This window comes from Hordeum vulgare, chromosome 5H, assembly GCF_904849725.1.
Source record: "Hordeum vulgare subsp. vulgare chromosome 5H, MorexV3_pseudomolecules_assembly, whole genome shotgun sequence".
NCBI lineage: Eukaryota > Viridiplantae > Streptophyta > Magnoliopsida > Poales > Poaceae > Hordeum > Hordeum vulgare.
This window is the reverse complement of record NC_058522.1, coordinates 581,418,424-581,430,798: the sequence shown is the minus strand read 5'-3', so window position 1 is coordinate 581,430,798 and position 12,375 is coordinate 581,418,424. Positions and strand designations below refer to the sequence as shown.

Below are 12,375 nucleotides of genomic sequence, written 5' to 3'. Positions count from 1 at the left end.
ATTTCCACAAACCAATTTCTGATGCTACTAGCACTAATTGGGTTCGACGCTCTTACTTATGGACAAGATCTAAAAATTATCCCCTATGTTTGTTCGTATCAATCCCCTGGCTAGGTACCTTCCCAAAATCATTTGTCCTGGCCAATACCGACCAATAAGAAACCTCTAACAGAGAATCCTCCTTGACTCTACTTGACCCTTTTCTGAAACTATAAATATTTTCGGCTTCGTCCTTAGTTGCAAAAGCGTATTATAGTCTTGTTGCGAAGGAATTCTTCACATGCCCATTCACCTTATAAATTTTTGAATAGACGTTAGCTGAGAATACACATGTTATTTATTTTAAGGTCATTGTACAATGGCCCCTTCCTCCTTTGTCCTGCACATTCCACTTTGCTAATTGATATTTTTGGTTATGCTAAACACTTTGAAAGAAAATCATGGACATGTTATAATTTAATAATGTCCTTACCCCTTTATGTATTTCACGGGAGGACACCACAAACATCGGTTGTCTAGTGATAATAACTTCAGCAAGGATAAGACACACCCTCGTAGGAAATGAGCTTCACTTTTTAACAGTTGAGTTTTTATTTTCAAACTTGTCCACAATACCCTTCCACTCCTTATTCACAAGCTTATAGTGATGAAAAGGGATACCACGATACCAAAATGGGAGTGAGACCGGTTCACAACCAAGTTGCATATACAAACTCTCAACTTCATTGGTCTTACCAAAGTAGATGAGCTCGATATTGTGGAAATTGATCTTATGCAGAAGAGTTTCTCAACGAGGCATCAAGTTAGTTGCATATTAAATGCCTTTTCCATGTTATGTTCGCTACTAAAATACGGATACCCCGTCACCAACCAGGTATGGTATCAAAAGCCACCTACAAGGCCATCCTTTTAAGCCCTTGAAGTGAGGACATCTAGCATATTGGCCACAACATTGAAGCCGATTGAGGACTCGGGATCGGCGTAAATGCTTCATAGTATGGAACTAATGATCAATGAAGAATACATTTGTTGGTAAAAAAAGTAATAAATGCCCTATTCAGTGCAACTCCAAATGCAATACCCATGCATGATTTGGAGTTTTCAGGATAAAACAAGGTGTATAAGCATACACCTTAGTTCAAAAAGCAACAAAAATACCAAACTGGGTGCCTTTAATGGTCCTATATATAGTTTTGGCCATGTTTTTCAATTTTAATTTTTAAGAAAAGTCAGCCCCAACAAAAATTAGAGAAATTCAGTGATTTCAGTTTGCATTTTGGCTAAACGATCAAAATATTCACTTGAATTAATTGAATATTTGAAATTTTCTAAAAAATAATAGAAAACATTTGATTTCCTGTGTACTATTGAAATTGTTAAATTATTTTTGGCTGAAACGTAATATTTCAGCCTCTACTGAAATTAATGAAATTCAATGAACTGTAAGTGAAAACCATAGCTCTGGCTCCAAAAGTTGATACGGGCTAGAAAGGAAACCAGCTCAAAGCTTTCTTGGAGCTGGTGTTGTAAGTGCGGTAGATGCTTACTCATAGAAGTTATCTTTCTTTTGGCATTTTTGTTGTAAAATATTTCTTGGGTGGACCATGTTCTGAACCGCCCTTGGAACTAGATTTCCGGGAACAGTTCGTAAGGTTGATCTCATCCCATGGACATCTATTTCTATGGTGATTTCTAAGGGCAGATGCGGACCTATCTATCCAAATTTGTAGTTTTTGGCAACCCTTGGTTAGATCCGCACTGAAAAGGACCTCTGGAAATAGAATATTAATCCATATATATATATATAAAATACTAACTGGATTTTTTACTCTTGGGTGTACTACACTTGAGTTGGGAAAAAGATTGGAAACATTTATCAAACAAAATCCAAGAAAACTGAAAATTTTCTACGTCAAACTATATCATATGTTTGAGTTTCTTGCGAAGTTTTGTGAAAAAAACATCCGAGGAGTAACCACTGCTGAAAGTTTTGTGCACTTTTTGTGCAGTGATTATGTTATTTTTGATGAGAGCTGCTCGGATGTTATTTTTAGATGAAATTTTTGAAGGACTTCCAACATTTGATAATATTTAACGTGCCAAATTTGAGATTTTTATTATAATGTTTGATTACAATTTGTCTTTTTTTTGCTAACTTGGGTGTACTATACCCGAGAGTAACCCTTTAGATTTCTTTTCTTGAAATTATGCATCTCTCTTATCAAGTGATTTCTGACATCATCCTACTTTGGGCATTAATATGTTATATTTACAGAAAAGCCATATACCAATGCACACAATGAATTAATCTAGATAGACTAACTTCTGCATGTAACTTCTGCATGTATTGAGACTTTGTTAGCCTATTCCACTTATTTTCCACTAACTTCTGCACCTTTAAAACAAGATCAACCTTAAATATATTTTAAACATATTCCACTAATTTTATAATAACATATTTCAATCATTTTAAAACATATTTCACACATTTCAAAAGATGTTTCACTAAAATTCATATAGGATATTTCACTCATTAATTAAGGAAAAGGTTTTTAAGTAACACATTCCATTCATTTTGAAATGATCTTATAATAACAAGTTCCACTCGTTTAATAATAATGTATTTCACTCATTTAATAATAACATTACTCACTTATTTTAGAACAGATTTCACTCATTTCAAAACAAATTTTACTCATTTCATATAAAATATTTCACCCATTTCGAATTTGCTTTATAATAACAGATCTCACTCTTTTCATGTGAATACCGTATGTATTGGGAGTATAGCAGAGCCAACGACAGATGCATGCACGGGAGGTCCCATGCACGGAAGAAACCTTTTTCTCCTACTCCATGCTTCTATTGGTTCACACTCCTGTATCCATGAAAGCGTGCAACGCGAGAAGTTGTGTGCACTTTTTGAGCAGTCATTTTGTTATTTTTGGTGAGAACTGATCGGATGTTATTTTTAGATGAAATTTTGCAAGGACCTCACACATGTGATAATGTTTGATGTCCCAAAAATTCAGATTTTTTGGATAATGTGTGATTACAGTTTTTCATTTTTTTGCTAACTCGGGTGTACTACACTCAAGAGTAGCCACTACTTTCAGGATTAATATGTTATAAGTACAGAAAAACCATATACTAATGCATACAGAGAGAATGAATTAATCTAGCCAGACTAACTTCTGCATCTGTTGAGCCCTTGTTAGCCTATTCCCATTCTATGCTTGTATGGTGTCATACTCCTGTATCCAAGTCTGTGCCATGAAAGCATGGAATCCTGATATAACGAGGGGTTCGGCTAGCTGCCGCATGCATGCTACCGCTGCTTCCGACTCTCTCCTACTGAGTGCTCACACCATTCGAGCCCTTTCACCATGTGAAGCTTTAACGGCCCCAACTAAAATATACGGTAGGAGGGCCAGGCAGACGTAGACGTCGATCGCCTGCACTCTCGTCCGGCCCTATAAAACGGCTGTACGCTCCGCCTCCTCTCGATCGCACAGCAGCTGATTCTAGCTAGCAGAACCCACACCAGCAGGCTTGCAGCGAGGTAGCTCAATGGCGGCGACGCGAGCGTGCTTGGTCGCGCTCGTCATGGCTCTTACGTTTCTCTTCATGGAGGACCGGGTGACAGCAGCCCGGATGTCAGCCCGGAGTTTGGTGCAGCGGCGGCGGGAGGTGCGAAGCCTCCTCAGGCGGATCAATAAGCCTCCTGTCGCAACCATTCAGGTACATATGCAGTGGTGCCGCGTATGTTCACGTTCAGTCTGAATGCCAGTCGGTCGTACTTCTCTGGTGTTGTACATCGCTCGGCACACATGCATGATGCATCTCTAACTAGCATCATTAGCTTGCATACGTACGTGTTCTCAATTGTTTTGTCGCTCAGTCTCACAGTACATAGTACGTGCATGCAAAAGTGGTGGAGGCAGGTACGGACACCAGTTACCCACACTGCACGCTAAAGGTGGCTTAGTTATTAATTGTTCTCTAATTATACAATAACTAAGTCGTCAACCCATCCTACCGCACAGGCTAGAAAATTTTGGAAAATTATAAAATAATACACCGAGAGATTTGTAAGTATTATTTTCTCTATAATCTTTTTGAAGTTAGAACAAAATATTTATATTAACATATTTTCTGTTTTTTTGCAAAACTCAAATTGGTGACACAAATATATATATTTAACAAATCCTTATTTTGGAAGTTACTAAAAACATATGAAGATGTGTTTTTTTGACATTATTATACATATACTCCCTCCGTCACGGTTTAGAAGGCACAGTTAGACTTGCGTGCGTTTTCAAAATAGACAAAGATTAATCCACGTTGCATTTACTCCTAGCAGCTAATTAGTACTTCGTTGTACTACTTCTATATGCATGCGTAGTGTGAATGCTATTTTTTAACTCATTTCACAGCCAATCAATAACCACCTAGGTCCTAGAGAATTTGCATGCACGCCTTCTAAACCGTGACGGAGGGAGTATCTTCTATGAGTTTTTATCTCTACTATTGTCACGGTCAATCCTTGCTTCCGCCTGCGCACATGTGTTTAAAATGTTTATTAAAATATGGTGCACAGATCAATATCTAACTCATCTATGTCTTTACCAACCAAGTGCTTATCAACTCAACATGAAGGTGAGCTCCGTGCCTTATCAGATAAGGGTCGCAATTTAGTTCCAGCTTATTCTTTTAATTTTGAAATGTTTGGAAGGGCACTGAACATTTTTAGTTCCTATTTACACTCGTGGAAGTCGTTCTTGTCTTTTGAATAATTCTTTATATTTCTAGCTTTCTGATTGAATTTTTTTTACTCGACAATAACGGTCTAGAACCCATCCTATTATTTTAAAAACAACATCGCAATTTGGAAGTTTGCTTGAATATGCTAAAATCTCACACATTTGTTATCAAAAAATTCTCCTAAATTATTTGATCCCCAACCATATGAGTTAAAAACTTACATTGTACACGTTTTCTGAAATATATCCTTCTTACATCCAGTTGAGTCACTGGGAAAAGTGGTGATGCTATTTTTCTTGAGGCGATCACCCCTAGCTACGTGCATTTCTACTCTTGGCTACTTTTTTTAATAATTAGGGATGTCGCATTGTTTTGGTCTTATTCGCTAAATATTAAACTTAAACGCCATGTCCATACATCTGAAAATGGTGTATTTGCCTATGGCCTTGCACAATTTAGAAATTGAAATTTATTAAAATATATAATTTTGCATTTTTTGTTAATTTATTTTTGATATAGATTTCACAAATACTTTTTTCATTCTCAAAAAACTTCATGCATGTTCCAAACAAATTTGGGAGTATATATGTTTGTGTGATTTGTAGACGGGATGTGTGCGTGGGGATTTGATGAGTTGAAATAGTTCACGTATCTGGATTATGCACCATACACTTAAGTATTATACATAGATATGTCAAAAACAATATTGTACACACATTTTTTTAGTAAAGGGGACAACTTTGATCCGTCACGTTGATGCATGCACGTATAACTTTTGTAGTATTATTTTTTCAGGAAAATCTCTATAGTTTGTTAGGTAATCTTATAGTATGGACGTTTTCTTGTATTTTTCAGGGAATAAATGTCTCCTTCTTTTCTTTGTAGAATATGGATGTTTCATGTCCTATATAACACGTCATTCCCTTTCTTCTTGAGGGGAAAACACGTGGTTCACTTGCGACCCTTAAAGAAATTAGTTTATGCCCTAGGGGTCTAAACAAAAACCAACTTTTTTGATATGCAACAAACTGTTTTTCAGAAACATGATTTTCTTTGCTGAATAATGTATAACAAATGATTGACTTATAGTTGAAGTAGAAAATTAGTATGAGCTAGAAATCATATTTGAACCACAAAGTTGTGTTTTGTGAATATGAGTTGCTTTTCAAAATTATTTGTCGAAATATGCCCATGTGGGGTGAGTTTGAAAGATCTCGTTGTAAAACGCAACAGAGAAAACATATTTTTGTTTGGAGGTTTTGTTTAGAAGTAATGCATTTTTGAATATTCAAAACTAATTTGCATGTCAATGAATTCATCTGTTTTCCGCTCCGTGGGATTTTTTGTTCTTATTTTGATATGTAGTGTGCTATGAGGTGCTCTTGAAGTGGGAAAGTGCATGAGCGCTCGTGAGTAGTGTCCAGAGATCTAATATTAATTTTTGCTAACATATGGCTTTATCTAAGAGATGGAATCATAGTCCTTTGCCAAAATTAAAGGGACAAAACCAATATAATTGCATGCAATCAAAAAGAAAATTCTATTCTACATTACACATCTCCATGAGTAGCATGTAGGAAAGATCTACCAGATTCTAGTTTCCTCGCAATATTCTCTATTTTTGCTACATTGTTACAATTAGTAATTCCTAGAAATTTACAGAGCCCAGATGGTGATGTCATAGACTGTGTGCACATCTCCAAACAGCCTGGATTAGACCATCCTCTCCTCAAGAACCATAGTATACAGGTGACACTTTGGACATCATTTCCCTTTTCATGTCTCTATCTGTTGTAGAAAGTTGTCGTTCCCATAATATCACACACACATGTATCATGCTATCAATCAATTGTCACCTTACAGATGCGGCCTTCTTACAACCCAAGAGGCATGCCTCACAACTCCAACATCACACCCCATGCAATCACCCAAATATGGCATCAAAATGGCACGTGCCCTGAGAACACCATCCCAATCCGAAGGACAAATGAGGAGGATGTCCTAAGGGCCAGTTCCATTAGGAGGTTTGGCAAGAAGATGCCTCGGAGCTTCCCACACTTCAATCCAACCAATGACACTGACACACCCAATGTATTGAGGGGCCACCAGGTAAAAAACACCATCTCCATAATAAAATTCATATGATAATTATCTTCTTCTTATATTGTTACTATTGTGATTTTTTAAATTTCTTATTTAACTTTGTTTTATCTGCCATTGAGAAGCATGCTGTCGCCTCTGCACAATATGATAAAATTTATGGAACCAAAAGCTCCTTCAATTTGTGGAAACCATGGATTGCAAGGGGAAATGACTTCAGCTTAACTCAATTTTGGATCACTGGGGGTTCCTACAATGGCAACAGCCTCAATACCATTGAAGCGGGATGGCAGGTGAGATGTTAAACGGAAAAATTATACCCACCTTCATAAAAGATCTATTTAACTCTACCGTTTAGCTTCCGTGCATGATATATGTGGGTTGAAAGAGCCAGAGCATATGAATGAGCTAGACTAGATTCCCCATCAATACAATATGTTATCTTTCTTAAGCTATTCTAGCAGCATTATTTTTAATACCTAAGGTCATGTTGACAACTTAAACTGTATATACCTTTTGTATTTGTACATGCCCATTTTATCAATAGATACTATTAAAGACGCCTTGTATTAAATTTAATAATAAAAAAAGGATATTCACACACAACTAAATCAATATGACTCTCGAGTAATCACAATACATGAGTTGTTAATCTTGAGGAAACCTACCCTGAAAAATGGACAAGTTTCAAACTTCTTCATGTCGTGAAAAGGTGTGTCTCGTAACATAGCCATCAAATTTTGGCTCACCAAAGATAATTTTTTCCTAAAGAAGGGGACACAAATTATTGATCTTGGGGAAACATAACGCAGAAAACAAATAAATTTTTCATCGAGGTCACGGACTTCAATATCGGTACATCCTTCATATAGTCCATGGAATTGCAACTCATAGGAGATGAACCTTGGCTTTTAGAAGAAGGCAACTTGAAATGACAGACTAGATCATTGCTCATTTAATAAACAATAATACTACGTGAATTATTCCTCACTAGGAATATTTCCTTCATTATGAAAAGGTTTTCACAAATATTTATCCCATTAATATGTCAATTATGTTACATAAAATATAATCATAACTAAATACTTATGAATATGAATTTTAAATATGATTCACGTAAATTTTAAAACACGTCAAGACAAAGTAAATAAGCCTTGCAATTTTAATTAGAGGTGGTACGAAACATAAAATATTCCCAAGAATCAATCAAAGACAAATTCACTTAAAGCAATCTTCTTGGAGAAGAATATTGATAGGGAATGGATAATTACAAAATTGATTACTACCATAAACATAGAACATAAACATAGATGGAACACCCATCACTAATGTATCCTATACCCATATGGTGGGTTCAAAATTGTCAACTTACTCCTAGGAATGGGAGATATGATTTCAATCCACGATGTTAATTCTCATGAAATGCACTAGAAAAATAGATAAATTCAAGATATTCCCACTAATAAATTCAAAATATAATACAATTTGTAGAGACAATTGCCATGGGATCATACTTGGTGCTAAACTACCCATGTATGTTAGTATGAAATAATAACCTGAAGTAGGCTCTTAAATTTAAATATAAGTGATCAACCATTTACTTTATGAAAATAATATTGAATCAACCTTTAAATATGCATCCAAATTACCACCTTTGCCTTTATTTAAAAGAAACTAAAAAAACCCTAGAAATTTACATCTACAGTACCCATATCTACCATTACAAAAGATAATACTCTATCCTAGGTAGTAGAACAAAGAGGAGTCGCATATTGGCCGGAGAGGAATCAAGGTCCATCTCATTAAGGCCGAACATTTAGTTTAGTTTTCCTTTCAAGGATTTTTTTCTTTCTTGCAATTCAGCGAATTTGGAATGCATGATTTCCTCCATTTCTCGGAATTTATCACGAAATCTAGGCCCACTAGGACTCAACAGGATTTCTGGTAAATCAAGCTCTCTCGGGGGTGTAAGCGAGCCCCAATACTCGATGTTATCACTTCGAAGTATTCAATAATGGATTTATCTTCCTCATCTGCATCTAATTAATTACGCGTCTTGAACATTATGTACAATAGTCTCAGCCTCTAAATGAACATCTAAATTAATAATTTGTCCTTATTATTATTAAATATTTCGAAATAGCACGACAAAGAATAGTAAATTACTTATCCTTAACACTATGAAGAGAAAGTTATCTATATGTATATATTGTTCCTAAATCAAACTTAGTGTACTTGCATGACGTTTCTCCCTAGTGGTGGAGCAAGGATGGAGCGAGGATGAGGCTGGGCCTCAAGACAAATTCGTGTAATATTGCCAAACAATTCCAAAAGTTAAACATTCATTTAAGAAATATGGCGCCACGACCTCGGTCGTGGCCCTAGCAACCCAGGTCGTGTCTAGGAGCTATGTGAACATGCAAACGATGCATGCATGTTAGGTAGGTAGGAAATGAAAATACCATTTTTTTGTGTTTTGCAATCACTAAAGATATTTCCTTAACGAGTCAACGAACAATCCATGTTAAACTATTGAGGCTTTATGTCAAGATTTTTTTTTAATTTAGTGAGTCATTATATCGTGACTAAATTGTTACAAGATATTTACATTGTAAACACTCAACCTTTATTTTCTCAAGTATTCGACTCACCATTCTTTCATGGTGTAAACCCAACTTATCATGCAACGTGTGTTGGCTAAAATGTTAGTTTATAGCACTTTAGAAATCTAAAGCGGAGTTCAGGACATAATATATTTTCTTAACATTTCGTTGTTTCAACTTAACACATGGACGAATAAAGTTACTACATGTTAAACTGTGAATCCAAAATTTGGATTGATTAAATCATGATGGATGACTTCAAGAAGAGTTGAGATAACTCAAGCTAAGTTCTCAAATTAAAGAAATGCCAAACACACACAAAGGGACGCAATGCAAATGAGAAAACTATATCTATATTATAAAGGGATTTCCTAGATATATAAACATGGATAGGGTGTACATCTAAAGGGACTCAACTCAACAAGCAAGCAACATCACATTCCATTAACCATCATGTGTGCAGATTGGATAAGATGCAACTACCGGTGGAACATAATCAAGACTTTGGATAAAAAATGGAAAAGCGGGATTCCACGGGCATTTCATATTGGTGCACTTATTAGCAAGGTGTCACACTATATTTGCATAATCTCAACTAAAGGAAGGAATAAACAAGCTATCTTCAAAGACTTATATTAATTGTCTTGTTTTTTTGTTTGTTGTTGCGAAAGGACAACCGCAAAATCTCTCTTTGGGTGTGTGTGTGTGTGTGTGTGTGTGTGTGTGTGTTTATGTGTGTGTGTGTGTGTGTGTGTGTGTGTGTGTGTCAATTATATATCTATCTATCTCTGACACCTAATTCAAACCACCCATGTGGTCATGCTTAGACATAGCTATTATACATGTCCTACGGATTTTGTAATGGTCTAGTTAGTTGTGCAATATCTTTCATTTTGGCTAATGACCTTCTGGTCTCTACAAAAATTTCAGGTTTATCCATATCTATATAGCGATAGCAATACGAGGCTCTTCATCTACTGGACAGTAAGATAAACACCATATTCGATTTTATTTTAATTAATACTAATATTGATACCTTCTCTCCTAAGTTTTGGAATAATATCAAAATACTAATATTCTATTGTATGTAATATTGTAGCGCGATGCGTATCAAACAACAGGATGTTACAACCTACTGTGCTCAGGCTTCATCCAAACAAGCAACCAGATCACAATTGGCGGCACTATTTCCCCAATGTCCACCTATGATGGTACCCAATATGACATCGATATTTTAGTTTGGAAGGTAACAAGACTCAATAAGCTCGGAAATCATAAATATTTAGTTACATGCACATACCAATTCAATTAAAATGGTCAAGCTCCTAGGCGAAAGTAAAAGTTCACTTATACTAACATTGCCCCTGATGTGCAGGCTCCCTTATACCCAAACGTTCAAATAGGAGTCTACTACAATTATTTTATTTTATTACATCCACTCGGATTTAAACTTGAGGCCTCTCGCTTTGAGTTGCATGCACTGACTAGTTCTAGCCAAAAACTTATGTTCCCTTATACTTCAACATTAAGCATACAACATAAAGTCCGTGAGTGGACATAGAGAATCCGTGCCAACCTCTTGTTCTTAGGGTAACTTAGATTCCTAGCCTGCTTTGGCTCAATAATGGAGTAGAAGTTATCCCATGGACATCTCATATTTGTCCGCAAATGCAATGATGTCAAGCTGGTTATTGAACAAGGGACTCTTTAAGGTTACTCTCCTTACCCGGTTAGAGTTGGGAAAAAATATGTTCCACATATTTTAACCAGGGTATAGTAGTTAAGACATTCTAATATTACATTGGCTCACAATTAAAGATAACACATCATATGAACTTTTATGAAAAGCCTGCACCACCACATGATCCTCTCGTAGCATAGAAGGACTTTTTTTACCCTAGATGCATTCTTGCAGACATCGTCAAGAGCATGTCTCATTCTTGTAGATAGGCAATTACATAGAACATTAGTCCTTCTCTTTCTGGTTTGATTGGTCGACTATAATTTGTAAGAACTCAAGTAAGCAACATATTGTTACCATGCAAGTCTTTTACATCGCAAATCGATTACTCAATACATCTATAATCCATGTCATATTTGAGCTCAATACAAAAAACACTCATCCCTGTCAGCCAACCCTAGCCCATTAATGTTCCCTTTTTGGCCATGGTTTTGGAACTTAAGGGATTTAAAATATATTGCCTGGCCATAATTAGTCATGTGTGTTATATTCTCTAGTATGCTAATTTTGGCTTGCAGGACCGAGCGGGGGGCAATTGGTGGATGCAAGTGGGAGGTAATTATGTTGGGTATTGGCCATCATCCATATTCAACTACTTGGAAGATAGTGCCTCTACAATCATGTGGGGCGGCGAAGTATTTTCACCTGATGCCGGCCAAACTTCCACACATATGGGGAGTGGACACTTCCCGAATGAAGGGTTCGGTAAGGCGAGTCACATCAAGAACATCCAAGTGGTAGATTCTTCCAACTGTCTCATTTCCCCAAGTAATGTGGGCTTGATAACTGAGCAAAACAAATGCTATAATGTGCAAAGTGACAACTACGGCGACTGGGGCACTTACATCTACTATGGTGGCCCTGGGAATAACCATAACTGCCCATGAATGGTTCCAGTTTGGTAATATAATGCCTAATGCATTACTTGTGGCCTAATCTGCATTTCTAGGGTCAGTACTAATGCAAAAATATGTGTTATCAAGTATGTTTTAATGCTCACTTGTGTGTGTGGACACATTCATAAGTTGCATGATCAAGCATTATAAGCTCACAACATATGTATTCATGTTTCACAGCATGATTGGAAATATATGGAATAAGCAGCTTAGTATTTTCCATTGAGTCTCGGTGATTAACTTGGCACGTGGTCATTAAATTTTCAGTACT

At 36.3% G+C, this 12,375-nt stretch overlaps 1 protein-coding gene across 1 annotated transcript; it reads left to right on the top strand.

Moving 5' to 3' along the window:
* The first annotated feature begins 3,505 nt into the window (after window positions 1-3,505).
* LOC123399598 lies at window positions 3,506-12,144 on the top strand. Its single transcript, XM_045093997.1, has 7 exons — window positions 3,506-3,741; window positions 6,427-6,513; window positions 6,628-6,873; window positions 6,990-7,157; window positions 10,398-10,451; window positions 10,567-10,713; window positions 11,727-12,144. Exons 1-7 carry the CDS (start codon window positions 3,571-3,573, stop codon window positions 12,093-12,095), a joined length of 1,242 nt encoding a protein of 413 aa, XP_044949932.1. The 5' UTR covers window positions 3,506-3,570; the 3' UTR covers window positions 12,096-12,144.
* Window positions 12,145-12,375: the final 231 nt, after the last annotated feature.